Source organism: Monodelphis domestica, chromosome 5 (assembly GCF_027887165.1).
Source record: "Monodelphis domestica isolate mMonDom1 chromosome 5, mMonDom1.pri, whole genome shotgun sequence".
NCBI classification, from domain to species: Eukaryota; Metazoa; Chordata; class Mammalia; order Didelphimorphia; family Didelphidae; genus Monodelphis; species Monodelphis domestica.
Genome location: NC_077231.1, coordinates 277,247,544 through 277,271,003, shown reverse-complemented (window position 1 = coordinate 277,271,003; position 23,460 = coordinate 277,247,544). Strand labels below are relative to the sequence as shown.

At 36.2% G+C, this 23,460-nt stretch overlaps 1 protein-coding gene across 7 annotated transcripts in view; it reads right to left on the bottom strand.

Moving 5' to 3' along the window:
- ANKIB1 (ankyrin repeat and IBR domain containing 1) overlaps positions 1-23,460 on the bottom strand; it is a 136,335-nt gene that overhangs the window by 12,463 nt on the left and 100,412 nt on the right. For 6 of the 7 annotated variants that reach the window (XM_016426404.2, XM_056800188.1, XM_056800187.1 and 3 more), the window contains 7 exons: positions 16,501-16,631; positions 12,520-12,654; positions 10,889-10,975; positions 10,733-10,799; positions 7,365-7,510; positions 5,796-5,974; positions 4,033-4,084 (listed from right to left, as the gene is read on the bottom strand). In XM_016426404.2, coding sequence (XP_016281890.2) covers positions 4,033-4,084; positions 5,796-5,974; positions 7,365-7,510; positions 10,733-10,799; positions 10,889-10,975; positions 12,520-12,654; positions 16,501-16,631 — 797 coding nt within the window. The remainder of the gene's footprint in view (positions 1-4,032; positions 4,085-5,795; positions 5,975-7,364; positions 7,511-10,732; positions 10,800-10,888; positions 10,976-12,519; positions 12,655-16,500; positions 16,632-23,460) is intronic. The other variant, XM_056800189.1, reaches the window with a different exon arrangement.

The following is a 23,460-nucleotide window of genomic DNA, read 5'->3' as shown; positions in this document are numbered from 1 at the left end:
TTTTCATCATCATATATATTATGGCTCTCTTTAACCTCTTCTCTCCCTATGTGATCTCATTCAATGAGCTTAATAGCTCCTGTGCAATCAACTATCATATTTATGTTGATGATTTCCGACATCTATAGATTCATTCTAATTTCATCACATCACCACTGCCTTCTGGACATTTCTAATGGAACAGCTGTTAACCCTCCTCCCTGACATGTTCAAAATCAAACTTGCTTTCATATTTCCCTATTTTTGTTCTGGGTATCTTTCTAGTCACCCAGGTCTACAATTTGGGAGTGTTTTACAAGCCTTCATTCTCACTTGTGTTCCCAATCCTGAATCTAATTTAGTTACCAAGCCTCAATTCTACTTGTAAAACAAAACACCTCTTTGATGTATCCCCTTCTCTCCACTCAAATGGCCATCACTACTGCCTCAAGGATAAAATATGATTTTGACATTTCAAGCCATTACAATCTGGTTCTAGCTTCCCTTTCCAAGCTTAGTAGCAATTACTCTTGTTAATTTTAAATTCTAGCCATTCCAACCACCCTCCCTCTGGTACCTCATAGAGCCCAATCTATATCCCATGTCTTTGCATTCCTCCCTCACTTTTGCCTCTAGTCCCATTTGCATGTTTATACTACATGCTAATGTAGGGAGGACATGATTTTGGTGTGACCCCACCTCTTTCACTCCCTCTTTCCCAGAATGCAGCTGCTGAACTTGGCTTTCAGTCAGGCAGGAGAATTTACACATGTCGTTAGAAATTTAGGCTTTGAACTTCTATTTCTTTTTTAAAAATTTCTTCTATGTCAAGTGATTTCAAAATTAATACTTGGAGTTGTTTATATTAATTTAAATCTTACATATTCTCAGCACTTACTATGTACTTAATGTTTATTCACCAATTCATCTGAGAAGGAGAAAGATTATCCTACTGTAAATAACAATAAAAGAGTCAGGAGTAAGTGAAACACAAAATAGGACAAGAGATATCAGAAAGCAAACTGGTTGCTTCCAGTGGCATTTAGTTTCTTGGCCTGGAAGAATCACACCAATAGATACTGAGAAAACTCGTAGTTGCAATCAATGAATCCTTCTCAATCATTTTGTAGGAATCATGGAGAAAGGAAGAGGTGCTAAAACAGCCGAGAAAAGATAAATGCTGTTTCAATTTACAAACAGGGAGAGTGAATTCTTATAAACAGTAGATGGGTGATCTTGATATCTATGCTCAAGAAAATCCTAGAATAGATGATTAAACAGATGTCTTCTGAACAATAAGGAAAGCAGGGATCACTAGACACTATTAAAGGTTCAATATGAACCAAGCATGACAGAGCAATAAAAATTTTGCTTTTAACTGAAGAAACAAATCAACTGATCAGAGGAAAGCTGTACAACACCCCCCCCCCCACACCCCCCCGGCCAAAAAAACCCCACAGCAATAATTCTATGAGGCATCTGTAAAAAACCTCTAAAGACAATTTTGCCAACAAAGAAAGGGGAAAGGAAGAGAAAAGGGAGGAAATATGGATTTATATATTTGTCTACTATGAGACAGGCCCTGTGCTCGGTGCTTTTTACAAATATTATCCTGTTCAATCCTTACAACTGTGAGGTGGGCATTATTATTCTTCCCTCCTTTTTTAACTGAGGAACCTGAGGCTGCCAAGTTAACTTCCCCAGGGTGACCCAGCCAGTAAATATCTGAGGCCAGATTTGGACTCAGCTCTTCCTAATGGCAGGCCCGGTCTTATGGTCACTGTTCCAGCAGCCTGCTTTTTTTAGCAAGATGAAAAGCAGATGGCTGGCTACCCCAGAAGAAGCAATCACTTCTATTTGTCTGGAGATGGAGACTTCTTGATCACTTTCCCTTTGATCCTGGGCTAAGGTCATGCATTGCTTTTTCCTTTTTTGCAGATAAGGATTAGGGTTAGAGAGATCAAGTTCCTTGCTCACAGTCACAGTCAGGTTGGGGCCAGAATCATTCTTCTTCACCTCTCCAACAGACAGAACTAGGGCCAATGTGTGTATAAGTTGTAGCAAAGCAGATCTTGGATCAATATACGAAACTGTTTCCCAGCAAATATAAATGGGCCGTTCCAAGAGGCAGAGTTCCCCAAATATTTGCAAGGAGTCTCACAGAGGGGGGTTAATGGAAAATGTAGGGAGTTGTATTTAAATGATTTCTACATAATCTCAATGATTCCATGAATCTTTTTTGTCATTGATAATGCCAGGATCTGAAACTTTCATGTCAGAGCATTTGCCCTATCCCATTTTAGGGTAATCTCTTAAATATGCAATAAAATCTATAAGGTTGATGCTTCAAAGTGAAGACGACATTTTGATTCTGGTAAAAATGCTAAACTATCAATTTAGAAAATCAAATACAGGTAGAAAGATGTTATTTTTAAATTTTTTGCTTTCTATGGGAAATACAACTGTAGAGAACTTAGCAATTTCTTCTAAAGAGAAACACAGATATCTCTGTCATCTTGAAATAAATATCAAAATATCCAAATAAAAGATTTCAGCATTCCTGACATAATGAACTATTTATTCCCTAAGTGGGTACCTCCATATCTAGGTAGTACATAATTCTGATTATTTTTGGAAAGATTTTTCTTGCTTGCCTTGAAATATATAAGTTTCCCATATATATACTGACCTTAAACTCATTGCTTTTTTTTTTGAAAGCTGGAGAATTGTTTTTCATTCTGGGTAGAATTTTTTATCACAATGACACGGATGCTGTACTTGGTATTCTATCACAGAAAATACCACTGAAAAGTACAGGATTGGGTAAAAATAAAGTTTGTCTAATGCATTTTGTAGGAAAAATACAATTATGATACTTTTCTCTATTGACATAATTTTTTCCTTAAATTTCCATGCACACAAATCATTCACACACACAAATAGTATCTTCCTGGCTATGCCATCACCTTTTAAAATGTCATTATCTAAGGGGATTGCAAGTATCATCAGCAGCTAAGCAGGGTTGAAGAACTGATTTAAATAAGCCACAGTCTTTTCTTGGAAAATGACTGATTCCACTATTTATTATTTAGGTACAGTATAGAGATTATTATATCTTGTACTTCCCCATCCAACCCCTATAAAGTTCACTTCTGTTCCAATTTTCTTTAATACTGTAAGACAACATATTTAGGAATTTTAAGAAGTTTTGCTATATTGTGACATTAAGAATCAACAAGTGGTTTTCAGCCCTTACAGACAAAATGAGAGCAGTATAAAAGAGCAAAGAATTGCTATAAATGTATAAAATCATTCCAAAGTGACAGTGGCTATTTAAATCTCAGAAAAGCAAAACATTAAATAGTTAAGGTTTTCACTCTATCCACTAAATGTTCAGGCTACTGCTTAATTCATGATTTAAAAAAATGCTACATTAATTTAATTTACTTAAACCTCCTAAATAATAATTAAAAAAAATAAGGATAGAGTGGAAGTCTTAAAAGAAGCTAATAGTAAATAAGAAGCATCATTTCACATATGTTTACGAAACACCAAAAGTTCGAATCTGAAGTGATCTCTTCATATTTGATTTTAATCATTGCTTTCTTGCTCAGTGTTTGCTATATGAGATCATAATATTAAGGATTCTAAATCAGTTTTCATTCCACTTTAATATAAAAAATAACATCAATTCCTTCTCAGGTTGTTAAAGTAATATTGGGAAAAACACATAAATGCTCACTTATTCATGATCCCTAAAGACTTAGTCTGAATCAATACTAAAAGATACATTTGTACTAAAAACATTTACATTTAGATATTTACTAAGCAGTGTCTAAAAAGTTATTTAAAATGATAAGATTTTAATAAAATTCAGTGCCATGAATGGCTAAATTTAGTTCTCCCTCAGTTTTGTGTCATAAAACGAAGAGAAGGTATCTCTCACAGTAGTCAACATGGATGGCTTAAAATAGATGTAAATGCAATTTTGTATAAAATATGATTGCACTAAAGAAAATACAAATTTAAAAAATGGTATGCAAAAACAATTACCTCAGGTGATGCAAATCCTAAATATTCCCAATCCCATGTTCCACCAGCAAAGCTACAAAAAAATTAGACATACCATTTGATTTATTAATAGAACTTCCACAATGAAAATTGTTAGTCTTTTGACCTTGTAACAATAAGGGTACCCAAACCTTTAATATTCCTCTACTGGAATCTTATTTTACTAATAAAACTACTCAAAACTATCGAATTTAATAAACTTCCATGATTTTTTTAATACAAATTAAACAAGCATCTATTGAACATAAGGTACTATACAAAACTGCTATATGTTTTAATATAACTGGCCCTTGTGGAATTAAAAAAACCATGATTTAAAGATGGAAGACAAATGTAAGAAGGCAATTAGATAGTGTAGTGGATAGGGTATTGGGCCCGGACACAGGAATGTATGTGTTCAAATCTGGCACGTACTAGCTGTGTGACCACAGGCAAGTTGCTTAATCTCTATTTGTCTTAATTTACTAGAGAAGAAAATAGCAATCCACTCCAATATCTTTGTCAAGAAAACCCCACAGTAGTATGATCTACAGGGTAACAAAGAGTCATGACACAACTAATGGTTGAAAATGACCCCAAATTAAAGCACTGACCATTATGTCCTCAAAACAAAGTGGTATTTAGGATATTCATGGGAAGATATGGCATACACAAATCAAATATATTTCAAACCAGGAGTATGGAAAACAAATGAAAATCAGCATAATAAGAATGTTTTCTCACTGGTTTTATTTTTATTTTATGTTAAAGGCTATAAAATTTGTTACTACTTACTATTTCTTGGGATGTTAGGATTTTTTTTTTTAAATCCTTACCTTCTGTCTTGGAGTCAATACTGTGTACTGGATCTAAGGCAGAAGAGTGGTAAAGGCTAGGCAATGGGGGTCAAGTGACTTGCCCAGGGTCACACAGCTGGGAAGTGTCTGAGGACATATTTGAACCCAGGACCTCCCATCTCTAGGCCTGGCTCTCAATGCACTGAGCTACCCAGCTGACCCTGAATGTTAGCATTTTTAAAAACCACAACCTCACAATTTATATTCATTCAAAATTCTTATTATATATATATATACATACATATATATACATATATACACACACACACACATACATATATACATGTATATATGTAAGAACTTGGTAAAATAAAACTATGACTCACTGAAAGTGAGTAAAAACGACCAAAATCTTTTATATGCTGGGATAATTACTAAGAATTACAAATGTATATTAAATTTATTATCACCTGAAAGGATGTGTTTTAATAGACTGAATTAAAGTAATACCTTTGAGGTATTCTAACTATGATTTTTTAAATCCTTATTTTCCATATTTATAAAAAATTCTAAGACAGAAGGGCAAGGGCTGGGCAAACAGCCCAGAGATACACAGCTGGAAAGGATCCGAGGCAAGATTTGAACCCAAGTCCTTACTCTAAGCCTTGCACTCTACACTATGCTACCTAGATTCCCCTTATTTCTGAAACCACTGAGTCTTGTTAATTCTTGGAAGCCATATAACATATTGTTCAGAATGCCAAGAAAAGGGAGACTGTATGCACTAGGAAACCTTCAAAGTTAATTCTTTCATCCACTCCTAATATTCTAGATAGAAATTCCTCCTAGGAATACAAGTTCTATTGGGACAGAATTTGGGAGGAAATGATGGCCACCCCAAACACGTTACCATGAATTGGCTTTTAGACTTTAACTTGGCAAACGCAGACATATGACCGTGCTCTGTACCTGCGCCTTGGTGCTTCTGGCGAGTCTGCAGGAGCGACTCCTCTTGCTACGGACGCCAAGAACTCTCGCCTCTTCTGCTGCACGAGACAGGCTGCCCGAATGATTTTATGTCGAGGCGTGCGGAGATAAGGCCTATTTACTTTTTGCGCAAGGTCTTCAGTGACCATTTCTAGGTCTGTCTGTTTTAGGGGGGGAAAAGATAGCCTCTGCTAAGAAAAAGAAGCCGTTCCAGAACACACTGAAAATCTGCTTCTCATTCTAACTTTCAGATGGAAAGCACAGCTCAGTTTTCTGAGCAGGTTGGGGTGATCTAACAAAGACAGACTCCTGGTGATGACGTGTATGGGTGGTTTTGTGTTTATGTCATCGTCCAGTGTCTGAAGCCATCTCACATTCAGGAAAACAGCGTTCCCTCAACAAGAAGGCATGCTACATGTGTTCACCTGCGCTCACTCAGAGAGGACAGAGCAAGCCCAGCTGTTCTCTTCAGAGAATGTACGGGTTAGTTGGGGACAGGCAGTAAGTATTCCGAGCTGCCAGGAGCTCCTTCCCAGGCACTGCACACACAAGTGCTGAAGGGAGGGCAAAGGAAGCCCAAGACAATCCCACGGTAATGGTTAGCTAAGAAATGCTTCATGAAACAGATGAGTCTGAGTTGGGCTGTGAAGCGAGCGCTCCACGTGGAAGGGGTTGGGGAAGCGGATTTCAGAGATTGGTGTGACTGAGGGTAAGAACAACTGGAAGGAAGACAATCTGGTTCTAGCATGGGGCTAAGGTGAGTGCTGGTGTGCGACAGATGAGCATCAGGGGTTAGCAATTTTTACTTGTCCTCTTCTATAGGTACCAAATGAAATACACTATACTTTATATTATAAAAAGTGCCACTTTCTAGCTTTGTGACTGCATTTTACAATTTTTTTTTTTACTATTTTCTCCTCAAATAGAAGGCTGTTTATAGAACTATCAAGATAGCCATTGTCTGTTTTCATGCTTATTAAAAATCTCAGAAGGAAAACTTTACAGTCTAAACCTTTTGCAGTTGTACAATGTAAGATTAAAATTAATATCCAATAACTCCAAGTATTATCTTTTATAAGATTTATTAATAATCACTTGAAGTAGAAGAAATAAAAGGACAAAAGTAAAAGCCCAAGTACAGTTTTCCCAGTTGTGTTCAAGGGAAAAGAGAAAGGGGTGTGGTCACACACACTTTATCTCTAAAATGTAAGGACCTAAGGTGAGAAGGAACATGGGAAGTTGGGATTTAGAGTCCAGAGATTCAAATTCTAATTATGCAACATTAAAAGTCAATTTCTCAGGGTTTGAAGAAACAAACTTTTAATTTCTTACTGATAAACTTATTGACATTTAAGAACTAATGAAAAATCAATAACAATTCAAGTATAAAAACAACTAATCTACAAATATTCAAAGGCAAACTATGCCTAGTTTTGTGCTAAAAGAAAAAGAAAATGATTATCTGTGACAATGTTATATACACGCTTGCTTTGGCAGCAAATATGCTAAGAATGTTATTATATAACCCTAAAAATAAAAGCATCATTTTACCTGCATAAGTTCAAATATTTCTTTCTTTGTGCTTTTAGGTTCCAAAAAAAATCCATATGGATAAGAACACTTGAGAATGCGCCGAGTTTTTAGGAGCTCTTGAACTGCATCTTCGATAAAAGTGGTATCTGGACAGCCTCCTTCAGCTACAAGGTAATCCGGGCACTGTGAAAAACACTGTTTCTCCACAGCTATACTATTATAACAAGCAAATGTGATTTCTTTAAAAATAAAAATGTAGACAAGGGATCTTCTCCCTTAAACAGAATTAATTACCTTTGAAATAGTTTGATTAGGGAAATTATTTAGATTTTTATAAAAGGTAAGTCTTTTAGTTAGATGGATGAGTTCAAGAAACATCTGGAACTATTCAGAGAGACTATTAGCTAGTATGAATCAATTTTGACAAATTTTTTTTTAATGCCTTTTTGGCCCTAAGAATCACTTTATTCAACTCTACCATTACCTAAATCTCTCAAATGATCCTCCTCCTTTAAAAAAAAACAAACCCTACCTTCTATCTTAGAATCAATAGTAAGCACTGGATCTTCCAAGGCAGAAGAGCATTAGGGGCTTGGCATCTGGGGTTAAGTGACTTGCCTAGTTCTCTATCCATCCATTAAGCCACATGGCTGCTCCTCTCTAATGATCCTTGTGGAACTTTTCTATCTATAAATTACAACTATCTTCTTAAAGAGAGTTTCTGAAAAGCTTTGGACCCCCCAAAGTGATGGGAAGAAAAGAAAATGCAATTCTCTTGATTAGTTCCTAGGCAGATAATGCTAGAGAATAAGGAAACCATGCCAGAAGAGGGTGTGAGTTTCTTCAGGATCTGAGCCTTTTGGCTTCCAGAATATTTTCATGAGGGAATCCTGTATATTTCATTGGTTTTCCCTGCCTATGCCATGAAGTTCAGGTTTTGATTAGTCCTTAATTTGAGAATATCTTGATCTCAGAACCTAGGTGTGAACTAGAAAAGGGCATAAAGCTACATTTGGAAACATGAAAGTTTTTTTTTTTAACCCTTACCTTCCGTCTTGAAGTCAATACTGTGTATTGGCTCCAAGGCAGAAGAGTGGTAAGGGCTAGGCAAGGGGGGGTCAAGTGACTTGCAGTTGGGAAGTGACTGAGGCCAGATTTGAACCTAGGACCTCCCGTCTCTAGGCCTGGCTCTCAATCCACTGAGATACCCAGCTGCCCCCAAACATGAAAGTTTTGCATTAAATAATAAGCAGAAAAACAAAAATTCAGTCTCAAAAATCACATGAAATAAAACTAAACATCTGAATGAGATTTAAATGTAAATATCTTCCTCATAAAATAATCATTTCAGATTTGCCTTTTTATTCATTAATTTGCATTTTTTCCAAGCTTAAAAGTCAAAAGGAAAGATAAAAGTAAGTCTGGGGAAATGAATGAGAAGGTAGAGGAAAGGAGAAAAAGGTCTCATAACGTAGGATATTCCAAGAATCCCTACGACATTTTAAGTTTTAATACCCCTGTAGTGGGAAGGGTTCAGCCTGGGGCAAAATAAACTTTATCAAGGTTTAATAGCTCAAAACTTTTGGTATACCCTGCACTGTACTTTGATGATAATAGCTGACATTTACATGGCATATTACAGCCATGATCTCATTTGATCCTCACAATCATAACTCAGAGGGAGGTACAAATATTGTTATGTGTGATGTAAAGATGAGGAAGTGAGTGAATGCTGGTCAGTATCATTATTCATTTTCATACTGACTGTGTTTTACAATTATAAACTGGATCTTGAAACATATTTCTTCGAGAATCCCGATCCGGGTAGAACTGAATTCATTAGTGGTTGTTTATGCAGGCCTATTCTCTGGCAGGCTCTAGATAGTTTACTGAGAATTATTAGACCCCTGTCACTGTCAAGTTAGGAGACAGTTCTTCACCTGTTTTCTTGGTCCTTAGATTGCCGTGCACGTGTACAAGCATGTAGATGTGTGTCCAAGGCCTGAAGGTGGGGACAGTGATACTTTTTGGGTATCCCAGGTTTTCATAGACCCTTGACCCCAGCTGATGCTCAATTAGAATGCAGACATTTTGGGACCAGGATATTTCTGGATCATTATGCACGATAGCCAGAGTAGATGAAATGAATGGAAAAGCAATCTGTAGTATGGAATTCCCCTATGCTAGAGCTGAGAACATAAAGAGGAAGGTGGGACAGGCCTTACTTTCTAAGAGCTCCTATTGGAGGTGACACTGAACAAAGGTGAATCAGCTGAGGGTACTGGGAACACGTGGAGGGTAGTCTGGGGTGCAGTCTGGGCCTGGCACCCTGGGCTGTGTGTGGACCTAAAGCACAGGGAGGCTCTGCTTAGGAGAAATTAGCACAGGGAGAGGCTAAAGAGCTTCTGACATTTCTTTTCCCATTCAAACAACAGCTCCTACCTGGTTACTACCCATCAATCAGCCCATGTGAGGGACACAGAGATGCTCTCTCTCTACCCTCAAGGAGCTGACAATCATGGAGTGTAGGAACCCCCCACAAAAACAATGAAAATAGAAGGTAGGATGTGTGCTGTGTGATCTTGGACAAAGGGTTTCCCATCACTAGCCTTTAGTTTGTCAGTTAAGTGAGAGATTTTGGTCAAATGATCTTTTAAGGGGCCTAGAATGATAGCCACGGAACCAGGAAGTCCTGGATTCTAATCCTGCCTTCAAGGCTGAGCAGCCATGTGCTCAGATGAAGAGACTCTACCTCCTTGGCTAAGTTTCCTCATCTGCCAAGCAGGAAATGATGGTGATTCTGACCCATTCTCACTCTTCAGGAAGGGCTGACAATTGAGCTGGGTCTGACGGTGATGGAGAGGAAGGGGCTAGTAGGCTGGGAACTTGGCACATGAAGAGAAGGGAGAGGCATTCCAGGTGATAGGTACAGGCTGCTGAGATGAGCAACAAGCCTGAAAGAGGCCACTTTAGAGCATGGTCAGAACATGCCTGAAAGGAGTTTCATGTATAATTGCCATAGAATGTTAAACAGAATCAGAAGAGATTAACTTAGCAAGGGGGTAATATTTGGTGCCTTAACTGCTTAAAAAAGCAGAGGATCATACAAATTTAAAATGGCAACAAAAGATGAAAATATAGTCTGAGAATTCTTGTAGCCATTTTATTTAGAATTAACTTTTGGAGGTTCAAATATAAATGCAGGTTAAAAATCATCAGCTATGCTAAGGTATCTGCTTTCTTAAAGACATTAATTTCACATGACATTTTTGATCTCTCTCTCTCTCTCTCTCTCTCTCTCTCTCTCTCTCTCTCACACACACACACACACACACACACACACACACACACACACACACACACACACACACACACACACAACTTACTTCCACTGAGAGCTCTACTCAACTGTTCCATCTTTTCTTTGGCTGTTTTTCGAAGGCGTTGTTCTAGCTAAAGAGAAGGAAAAACACCATTAGCCTGTCGAATCTCTAGATGAATTATTGAAGAACTCAATCAATCTGAGGCAGTTTGGGAAATACCTGATAGCTGAGCTCATGATTCTTAAACCTTGTGTAATAATGCATAAATCTGTCAAGTTCTTGAAACCTTCTGTGTTTCTTCTCAGCCTATAAACAAAGTACATTATCAATAACTCATATAAGACCCACAAGCTACTAACATTGAATGTAATAATAGAAACAATATGATTTATATGCTTTAAAGAAAAATCAGCTGTGGTACAGTGGTTAGAGTGCGAGGCCTAGAATCAGGAAGACACATCCTCCCAAGTTTAAAACTGGCCTCAGATTCTTATTAGGTGTATGGCCCTGGGCAAGTCATTTAAAACCTCTTTGCCTCAGTTTCCTCATCTGTCAAATGAGCTGGAGAAGGAAATAGCAATCCATATCAGTATCTCTGCTAAGAAAACTCCAAATGGGGTCATGAAGTGTTAGATACAACTAAAATGACTGAACTACAATAAAAATGAAAAAAATCTTTAGAAATATTAGGGAATTTATTTCTTTTAGAAACAATAATCCTGTTTTGCTAAAATTTAAGGAAAACACACATAGGCCCTTCCCCCTTCTCTTCAATCAGACTTCTGCAAAACCTTAGGATTACCTGCCAACAGCTGAGAATATATTTAGAGAAGAGATGATGGAGAATAAAATGACAAACACGAAGAAGGCAGTGATATAAATGAACAAAAAGCTGATGCTTGAGGAACTGAAAGAATGCTTTTTAAAAAACATAGTTCATAGTGGCTTCTTAATTAGTCAATTTGTAGGATTTTTTTTTTGGACTTAAGTTTTGTTGTGATAACCCACTGTGGTAAGAGAGTAACCTTTAAAGGCTCAGCACATAAACATGGGGGACAGGGGTAGCATCTCTGAGGACTAGCTTAGCTAGGTTAAGAAATATGTCCTACCAGAATTAGGTACCAGGTACAACATAGCTCCCTAAGGAGACATTCTGCTAAGGGAAGGGGATCAGCACTGATATAGGCCTACCTAATACATACCAAACTCTGTGCTAAGAACTTTTACAAATATTATCTCATTTAATCTTCACAACAAACCTGCAAGATTGGTGCTATTTTTATCCCTCTTGTTGCTAAGGCAAGTCCTGCCTAGGTCAAGGATTGGTGAAGAAAGAAGCCAAAGGGATAAAATCCTACAACTTTGAAATTCTGAAGAACTTTTTAGTATATTTATTGAGAAATGGACATATCTCTCTACGAATATGTACAGACAAGTTATTGTCTGTCTATACATCCCTCCCCTTCCAAATAACAACCCAAACCCCAGCTTTTTTTTTTTTTTAAACCCTTACCTTCTGTCTTGAAGTCAATACTGTGTATTGGCTCCAAGGCAGAAAAGTGGTAAGGGCTAGGCAATGGGGGTCAAGTGACTTGCCCAGGGTCACACAGCTAGGAAGTGGCTGAGGCTAGATTTGAACCTAGGACCTCCCGTCTCTAGGCCTGGTTCTCAATCCACTAAGCTACCCAGCTGCCCCCCCCCCCCCCAAACCCCAGCTTTTTAATGCTTCAGTCCCTTCAGGGGCAGGTGGGAGAGGCAAGAACCAAAATGAGAAGAACAAAAAGACTTCAGTGACACTTTAGCTCCAGTCAAAGCTGGCTGGGCCTTTTGGTTTTAGGCCCATCTCTCACCTCCACTGTCATTTCCTTGGACTGCTCTTCCACATGCTGAATGACCTCATATCGAGTACATCTGTAATAGCCTCCAGTAGAAGAGCTGTGCTTCTTCCATTCTTCCAGGCAAATCCAGCAGAAATCATATTTGCACTTCAGGGAAAAAACACAGACACATAGACACACAGACACAGACACACACACACACATACCCTTTCATATTAACATGTGGGTTAACTTCTTCCTTGATATAAATGAGGAGAGACTAGGAAAGCTGAATGAAATGCTATAAGGATTCTTAGTCAATGAGGAAAGAAGGAAGGGAAGGGTTTTGCTATTTAAGGAAGAAGCTATGAAATATGTGACAAATGCATATGCATATTATTAAACGTTTCATTTAAATAATATAATTGAGGGTAGGAAGGAAAACATGGCTTAGTTACTTTCCTAAAATGCCATGTTTATTAACAATAGAGCATAATCTTGCTGCTCCATCACTCTCCTTACCATGAAAAGTGTCTATAAGATCTACCACTTTCTAGAAATGAGTCTGGAAAAATACAAGGCTTGATATCTGCAGACAACTCTCCTTTCCTTTGGGTACCATGTGGATTTTATTCTATCTAGGTGTGGGCAAGCAATATTCCATAATTCCATTATTTATTTTTAATTATTCACACCAGAATACAAATCCAAAGATAATCACATTGTATCAAATATAGAGATGGAATATTTCCATAATATACAAACAAAAACTAGTCACTTATTATTATTATTTATAAAATTGTTTGTCAATTTTTCAGTCTTAACACATTTAAATTTCTCCATTCAAGAGAAGGTTCCTCCTTTGATGCCTCATTTTAAGGTAGAGGTAGAACTGGTCCTTGAAGGTCTTGCCAATATATTTTAAGCTCTGATGTGTCCTACCAATGTGAAGCCTTCAAAGTAAAATTATTGTGATAATATGTCTCTGTGTTTGAGGAAATTTGGAAAAAATCATCAACTCAGTTTGTTTTAAATTAATGCAATTCTTGAAGGACATTCATAAAGCTGTTAAGTAATGATCTACACTGGCAAAGGGAGTACCCATACTGATGAAATCATAGATTCCTTGTAGTAATAAAGTACAGATTTTTTAATTACATGTAGGAATTACTAACACTTGCCCTTTTTCTTCAGAGAAACTGTGGAAACCTTCAGCCATAAAACTATATAAAAGCGAACACTTTGTTATTTAAATAGCTTATCAAAAGAAATTTATATAATTATATATTATCCTTGAGAATAAAAAAAATTAAATAATTTTATCATAAAAAATTTATTGAGAATCTGCAGGCTCTATAAGTAAAACGACATGGTAAGTGCTAACCTGGAACTGTGATTACTATGATACAAAATAATTATCAAATTTAATCTCAATAGGCTATTACTTTCTATGAGTTGTCGTCTCCTTCACATTTATTTTTTCATTCTATGAATATCTTTTAATTATCTAATCTGTTTTTAGTCAATACAAAATATGCCACTTATACATTTCATTTATAAAGTATATAAAGGTTTTAATGTTTAAAACACAAGTGAAGTTATTTGAAATTAATCTATTTTTTCTTGACAGATACACTTAATCAACTAACATAAATAAATTTATAAAACAGATTTATATTTAGGTTGCCACAGGTCTGCTTCTGTACTCCAGGTGTGATACTGAAATCACTTTAAAAGGGAAGTAAGGTTGTTACAGGACCCAAATGCCATCCAAATAGAAAAACACCTACCATGCATACTTATTGGTCTCATGCACTCACCAACTCATTCAAATAAATCGAGCACTTACTACTGGTGAAAAAAAAAAGTCATTCTATGTGGGTTTAGCTAAAATTTGTCAAAGATTTGTTTGTTAATATACCAGCTATGTCTGAAGAGAGATTCTAGCTAACAGAGTTTCCTTTTGTTAATCAAATAATACAGAGATGCAAGTTAAGAACCAACTCAAATGGTACATTTATCATGAAACAGAAGATTACAAAATGACACAGCAATTACAGTATTGAAGTACTTGGCTTTCAGTTTTAGTTTCTGAATTATTTACCAAATGGGGCAATGGTACTGTGGGCTCATACTTGGGGAAGTGCTATCTTTTTATAATAGTCCCTCTTTTCCTGCTTACTGGTTCTGACTTCTCTATCTTGATTTGTTCCAGAGACCAAATCCATATGAATCTTTAATTCCATATGTAGATACCTGAACATTTCAGGCTTTCCAAACTATATACTAGAGAAGGATACAAAAACACATTAGACAATGTCCTTGTCTATGTGTGCCCAGAAAACAGAAGGCACTAAATAAATGCTTATAGATATGAATTACTGAATTTGAGAAGCATCAGCTGCTTAGTTTCATAGCTATTTCCATTACAAAAAAATTAAGTTTACCAAGATGATAAGATTAGTACATGTGAGAAATGAAGATACAATTAGAGAAACTTAGACTTGTATGTATGAACTGCTGCAGAGTGAAGTAAGCAGAACCAGGAAACCAATTTATACTATAAAATCAACAATGTAAAACCAAATAATTTTGAGAGACTTAAGAACTCTGATCAACACAATAATCAACCATTATTTCAGAGGATTGATAATGAAGAATGCTATCATCTACTCACTGAGAGAAAGGCAAGGGATCAATAATATATAAAAATGAGAAATTAATTTGTGGATATGGCACAAAGGGGAATTTATTTATCTTGACTGCGTATATCTGTCATTTTGGTGCCTATATGAAAACTTATTTTCTTTCTAATCCTGCATTTTGGCTTTACTGGCTCACATTAACTTGTAGGAATATAGGCAAGTTAAAGTAACATTGTACCTGCCATACCTGTCATTAATTTCAATTCTGCTACTAATAATATGAAACTGATAAGACGTTTCAATGCTAAAATATAAAGTAACACTTTTAAAATATCTTTGCTGAAGTATCTTAAACACCAAGTGTTTTATTGTCAAAGAAGGCTCTAATCGGAATACAAATAACCTCAAAATTAAGTTTAAAATTAGTTTGCCTCAAAGCTCTTTATATTTATTTTGAACATATTTTTAAATTTCTAAGCAATTGAATTCAAGAAGATGCATTCTAGTCCTCTGATTCTAAAATTTTATTCAGCTACATAATCTTTTCATAAAACAGTGAATGGCCACAATGATCAATATATTAGTAGATATAAATCTGTGCATTTTCTGTTTTTGATATAATTGATAGTTTAAACGTTCCATGAAAAGTTCTGAGTATATAAAAATGGTATTTGCAGTTTAGGTTTTGTTCTCTTTGCTTTTCAAGGCCTGATTCTGTTATTTCAATCAATTAAAAAAACAGGTAGTTTATTAAGGACCCACTATGTAATGTTTACATTAATTTCTTCAAGGTAGGGTGATACCAACCAATGAGGTTAATCCTATCAAAGTAGATACTCAATTATTGTGCACCTTACTAACCAGTGTATATTAGAGGAGGCACTAAACACTAGGTGTCTTATTCTGAGGAAGGGTCTTTGGCCACTCCCCTTTATTGCTTCTCATTGTGCTGGGTAATACTGGTAAATAACATTTGTGCTTACTCTTCCTTTTCTATACTAACAGTTGAGTTAAAAAGGGATCTTTTTAATGTGCTAATGTACCTATAAAGAAATCACTACTTGAAAATAAAAGTCAAATTTGGTGAAAGCCTCTCATTTTATAATCCTGGTTGTTATTCTAGCTAAAAGGTTTCATTTATTGATCCTTAGGTTTTGGGGAGAAAAATATTAAGTCTATCTCTATAAGAACCACATAGATGATAATAAGAATTAATACTAATTATATTAGTCACATCCAAAGAAGTTAAAATGCAAACTTAGAACTAATCTGAAACACTACGTGATGTATGTGTACATGCTATCTTACTAAATATAATCAAAAATAAAATTCGATCTAGAATGTAAAAAGAAAACTCTCCAGCTCTTACCTTAGCACACTGCATGTGGTTGCAACCCTCATTCTTCTGTATAGGAGATTTACAGTTGGCACAAGGCTTGGAGTTGGTTAACAACCAAAGACAATTGGCAGCATCTTCATAAGCTTCACTAACTCCCACAACTTTCAGATATCAAGTCAGAGAAAGAATAAAAGACAGTACATAAGGTTATAAAATTTTTATATGATTATTTTCTTCCTTTAAAATGACATTTATTTCCCTACCAAGATGGAAGCAAATGATTTATACAGAATTTAAAACAGAATAAAAGCAGGACTAAAACAAGTGGCACCTCAAAGTCACCACTATGAAACCAACAGTGAAATAAATTTTTCTTGAACATTTGCCAGAACTTTTTTTTCAGATCAGAATAGCAAAATCCTTTGAAGTGAATCCTTGATTAAATGGCTAAATTACTATTTGTGCCTGGCTTAGTTTCTTGGACAAAAGTAATTTCTTCACTGAAATTAGCCAAACCACCAATCAGCTTCACAGCAGGCTATTATTGGAACAAATTTACATGGACTGAGAAATGTATGACAAGTGCTTCTGAATTTCAGCATCCCCACCTATCTATATATACTTGTGAACTTTAGTCACCATTTTGTGCTATTTTCCAAATGTCAGCAACGTTTTTCTTTTTATTAAAATTTTAATAACTGGAGGTCATCATTTGCGTGCATTATTTTGATCCATTTCTACTTCTCAAACAATGTTTTGGTGGTTTTTTTGGGGGGGGCTTTCCTAAACTACTATGATAATTTTTTTTCTTTTATTCTTAAGTTACTTTGCAGCTTTAACCTTTAAGAGTAACAAATACATGATTTTTCTTTTCTGTAGATGAGGAAATAGATTCAGAGCAGCTTGGCAGTTGATACTTCAGGGTCTTGATGATAGGGGTAATCCCCACATCCGCTAGTGCATACTGCAAGCATTCCAGGTCTCTTCATCCTGTGGGACTCTCTTCCAATGACCTGCATTGATCTTCTAAAGGGCTATATCTAAAATGTTCCAGGCCTTCCTTGATGTCTCAACATTTCATGGATTTCAATGTAACACATAGCTTTTCAGAGATAGTCTTTCTTCCTACTACAAGAATGAGCACACTTCTCTTTCAAGGCATCTGTCTCTGAGATAATCTTTTATACTACTACTCCAGTAAATTGTACCTGGGTGGTGTATTATTACAGCCTATTTATACAACACTAAGTTTTTGTCTATTGACTTAAAGTTGGCTTGCAAGTTAAATTTGTTGAATTGTAGTATCTTCTGCTTCACAGCTCTCTCTAGTATCATTTCAAGAATATTATTAAATGGGTCTTCATTTTAAGGAGAAGCTTGGAGTTATTGAAAGCACCACACAATTTCCTAAATGGAATACAATTTCCTCTGCGCCTATTCCATTCTGGGTTCAGTTTATTCTACATATACTGTCTCTCCAAGATATGTAATCCTGACATATCCATTCTCTGGGCTGTTCATCTAAACGCATATGCCACTCTGGAAAAAGGGCATGTTTCTTATACTTGATTTTTTTTTTCCTGTGTAAGTAGCAAGGTAAAAATTCTTTTGATTAAGGATATTATTTAGCAGGTTTTGCAATGTTCTGAGGTTTGATGTCATTAGCACATCATCATCTGCAAACAGGAGCAACTAAAAGACCTCTCCATCTATATAGTCCTTGACCTGGACTTTGTTCTGTACCAAATCAATGACAGGAGCAAACTCTTGTGGTATGCCTGTATCTCCCTGCTGCATTTCTTATTTTATATGAATAATCCGAAGGTTAAATAAAGTTACTTCTTGTTATACCTTTAAAGGAATTTTGGATTAATTTAATACTTTCCTGGAAGACATTTTTTTGGAGGATCCTTTAAGCTAGCGTTGTACTCTTCTACATTGTACAACAACAACAAATATATCTATATCTATCTATATCTATATACTGATATCTGTTTTTAGACAACCTGATTGCCCTTTATTCACTATCTCCCTTATAACAAAGATTTTAAAGAAAAAGAGGGGGAAATTCAGCAAAATTTATCAATATTACAATGTTGGGACCCTCAGCTAGAATATCCCCAGCCACACTGCCCTCCCTTACTCTAGGGCATGTTTTGTATCCCATATCCCTGGAAACCCTTGAAAGCAACTGTATCCCCAACAGAACTCTTACATATGTTTTATGTAAACCATGGACATCCCTGATTCCCTAATCCCCATACAAGGTGTAAAGGAGTCTTCTTCCAATCCCCATACATGTTGGGATGCTCTCTTGTTAACCATTACCTGTTACCACATAAATATTTGTCTGTTACCATGATTATGTAGAATTTGCATAGAAACCCCAACTGGTTATAAAAATCCTCACTCCTTTCAATAAAGTTGCCACGGTTTGCCATCAGCATCTTTGGCCCATGTCATTGACCACCATCAGCCCTCCTGAATCTGCCTACATTCTTAACCTGCAGGACCCCCAAACGGGTGATTCCTGACACTCCAACATCAAAAAAAGTATTTTACATGTAATATTCCACTCTCTCTCAGATATCATATCTACAAAAATGTAGGGCAGGAGCCTAGGGAGGTGCCAAGCACAGAGCCAGATCAGGAATAGGACCAGGCCCACTCCCAGGGCATCCCTCTCCCCCTTCCCCCGTCTGATCTAGTAACATGACCTCTCGGCTTCCCCCATCCCAGGATCTCTGTGACCCCCTTCTTCTGAGTGTCAAACATATCCGCCCCACAACCAACCTTTTTCTTTGTAATTTTACACTATCTTGAATCATTGTGGTAGCTGTTCTTGACATTTACATTGTGGTAGTCACTGGGAATATATCTACTATTTTATTATCTCTGCTTACTATACTCTATTATCAGTTCATCTGAGTTTTCTCATGATTCTCTTTATTCATGCAGTTTCTTATAGCACAGAAATATTTCATTACATTCCTGTTCCATAATTGAACTATTCTCTCATCAAGGAGCATGTACTCTGTTTCCAGCATAAATATTTTCGTGCATGTGGAGCATTCCTTTTAATTAATAACCTTCTTTGGGTATACGCTTAGTATTGGAATCTCTAGGTCAGTCACCCATGCTCCCTGCTTCAGTGTCATCCATGACTCCTCAGGTTCTCTTACTCCCTCCCTCCCTCATATCCAACTGGAGGTCAGTCTTTAAATTCTATTTTTTCAACATTTCTTCCCAATCTTCCGTTTTCCCCAAGTACAAACCCAGTACTTTTCCCACTACACCATTTTGTCTTTCAAGAGGCAATAAAGTTACAAGTGATTTTTTTTTCTGATTATTTCCTGAGGTAATCCATCCCATTTCTGGATAACAACTTCATGAGGTCATTTTCCCTACTGCTATTAATGTAGCTTAAGGCTGCATTCTCATATCAAAATAAGCAACGAATATAAAATACGGATTCTTTTAAATTGTCTTGCCCCATAGTTTAATTATGAAGTTTATTTTAAAATTATAAACTGATTAGTTCATGTATTTATTAATATCTTACAAGATTAGGCACATTAGTCTATGAAAATCTTTTTAAAAATTCAAATTCTGTCAACTCTTCTAGCTTTGTGCCACTCACAAACCAGAAGAGCATATTAAAGTCTACTGTTATCCAAGTCACTAATTGAACAGAATTGGGCCAAGGACAGACACTTGTGAGACACCTGTAGGAGTTCTCTTCATCTTGATAATAAGTCCCTAATCATGAAATGATAGTCAGTGGAACTCGCTCCTAATCTGTTCAACTCTACCATCATTCAGTCTACCTCTTTCAATCTTGTCCACAAGGATACTGTGAGAAATTTTGTAAAATTCTGCAATGCAATCTAGGAACACATCAACAAGTCAGGAGCTTTTCCTGATGAAAAGATTCTCCCTTATAATGACCAGATTCCCTTTCTTAATGCCCATAAACTCTCCCTTTAATAACATATTCTGGAATTTTGGAAGGAATTTAAATTAAAATGACCATCTTTTAATTCAAAGAATCTCTTATTCCTCCTTTAAAAAAATCAGAGCATTTCTCAATACGCAGTTCCATGACATCTTTCTCATCCTCCAAAATCAGGTTTTCAAAGTTCACTGGGAGTGACTTAGCAAGAAATACAATAGCAATTGCAAGGTCTTTACAGTAACCCAATTTTTCTTTCATATCTGCTAATTTGAACTGGCTGAAGACAGTTAGAGGTTTTCTTACCTACCACCATGTCATATCTCAGATCTGCTATTAGCCAATTTAATTCTAGATTTCCCAGGCTGACGATCATTTTCCTTGGTAGGAAAACAAAAAGAAACAAGCAGTCTTGATATTTAGTACTCCTGATGTTATTTTTACTGAACTCTTCTTATATTCTTCAGAATTAACCCTGCTATTTGCCCATACTTCTACTCTTTTTTTGAATATGCCACTTAAAATTTTGTGTTGTTGAAGATTTCTCTGTATGGCCATTTCTGTCTCCTGAGAAAGTTTCCTTTTGCTTCCTCATTAGAATCATTTGTCCTGGTGTCCTTAGATTTTGTTCTTCAAAGAAGTCTAACAATCTTAAGCCAATATTACTCAGAGAATGGTAGCTACAGAATGCTATCTCTACTTGTTCTGTGCTCTCTGACATTTGTGCTCTGTAATGGTAGCATGTTAGACTGTGTTTGGCTTTTCTTTATTCTCCATGAACTAAGAGACCATAGTCTCTCCAACTTGTTCCTGTAATGCCTAGCTATGACTGATTCTTTTTCTAAGTGTTTTAAAAATTATATGCTTAAAAATCTGTTGAATTTTGCTAGGGATGAACTTTAAACTTTTTTTCTAGAACTTACCTTTTTATCCTTTCAAAAAATTGACACTTGCTTGTTTCCAACCCAGTAGCATTTCCATGGTTCTCTATAATTCCTCATATATCACTGATAATAGTTTGCTCTTCATGTATGAAAGCTTATTACCCTAAGATACAATTTACTTAGGTTAAATAACTTGAATTTACTTAAAGTTTGAAGTTTACTTTTAATATGCTGGGCTTCCATGCTAAATAATGTTCTAAAACTTTTCAATGAAAAAATGATACTCCTTGCTAGTGAAGAACAAAGAAAAATAGTTATAGTTCTTTTTCAGTACCACCTACCACCATTGCATCACTGAGCCCATGTGTTAGTCTATCTTCTTTGTCTAACACATATAACAAAAAGCCATTTGTGTTAGCCTTAGGTTTTAAAAGTTTTAAGCTTCGTAGGTTCCCTGAAAATATTCTTAAGAGATCTATGACTCTTATTAATTAGTTCCTAGGAAAAACACAACTTTAAATGAAATGTTTCAAGGTGTAAGTAGAACCCCCCCCAAATATACACACATATGTATGAATGTGTATGTTAAATGTAACATGCACTTCTGGTGGCTAAAATTCAGCTTGGAATTTGTCTTTACAGAGACTAGGATTACTGATTGACAAGCTAATACATCTAAAATACAAGGGTATTTGAAAGGTACAACAAAGGGAAGTGAAGAAAAGCTCATGTTCAACTGGGGAAATCAAGGAAGGTGTCATGGAACTGGCATTAGGATGGGCAGAGCAATGAGGTAACAACCAGAGAGATGATTAAGTGACTTGTCTGAGGTCCCATGGGCAGAGTGTCAGAGTCAGGATCTGAGGCCAGGTTCTTTCCACAATGTAACACTACTTCTACTATGAAAGGCTCATTGCTAGAAGACTGGCCACTAGATGGTGACATGTTGGTCATGGTGACCATACATAACAAAAGGTCCCACGTGGCCTCCTTCATTTCCCACAGTGATGGTGGTGGAGTGGTAGAGAATGGGGGCAGAAGATGCCAAGCATCCCACAGTTTTCAAGCTTTTCTATAAACTAATGTTATAGGTGTGACTTTTGTTTAATGACAAATAACTTGATACTCTACTAGAATAATCTGTTCATTGAGACTGAGAAGCAATGTGCTATAGGGGAAAGGATGCTACATTTAGATGCAAACCAGCCCCAGATTCAGATACTGGTTCTGACAAGAGTTATGCGATCCTGGGCAAGTCACTTTAAACTCACTGAGCCTCACTTTCTCTCTCTATAAAGTGGGGATAATCATATGTGCTAAATAATGCTTTGTAAACCTAAAATTTATATAAATGCAGGTTATTAAGCATATCCATATTAATCTTGCTATAAATAAAATAGAAGATATAAGACAGTTTCAGTAACCAATAGAATGCCTTGTAGGTTCTTGGAGAGCTAAATAAAGAGAATAAGCAGTGGAAGTAAGAGAGTTAAAATATATGAAGCAAAAAAATCCAGTGATAAGACTAGAAGGGAAAAAAAAGGAAGGACTATTACTTCTTTCTTTTTGAGGAATCCCTGACTGGTTGAAAATCTGGTTAGAGATATTTATAAGTTTTTATATTTTTCCTAAAAAGAAAAAGAAAAGCAAAAGATGCAGTGGGCAGAACTGGGGGCAGTATATTTCATCTGGATAAAATTCTCAAGGGGGACAGAGCATTGCCAAAGTACTCGAATTAGTACAATTCAGGAAGAAGGCAGATAGTCCATCAGAGCTGGAGCCTAGGGATTCTAGAACCAAACAATAAGGCACTCAAAACCAGCAAAAGTTAACTCTATCTTTGTAGTTTTCTAAACCTTTGTATTACAAAAGTAGTTAAGTATAACAATTAACTTGATGTTTCCTTCATCTTCACTTAAGATTGTTTAGTATACAAAAAAGATGACTATAAACACTTTATGTAAATAGGTCACTGATATGCACTGATAGGCAGGTGGGACTGAAATCTGGAAGACTTCAACTCAGCACTGGCTTTATAGACACTTACTCTGTGACACTGGGCAAGTCACTGAACCCTATTTAACTCAGTTTCCTGATCTGTAAAAATGAATGGGAGAAGGAAATGGCAAACCACTCCAGGATCTTTGCACAGAA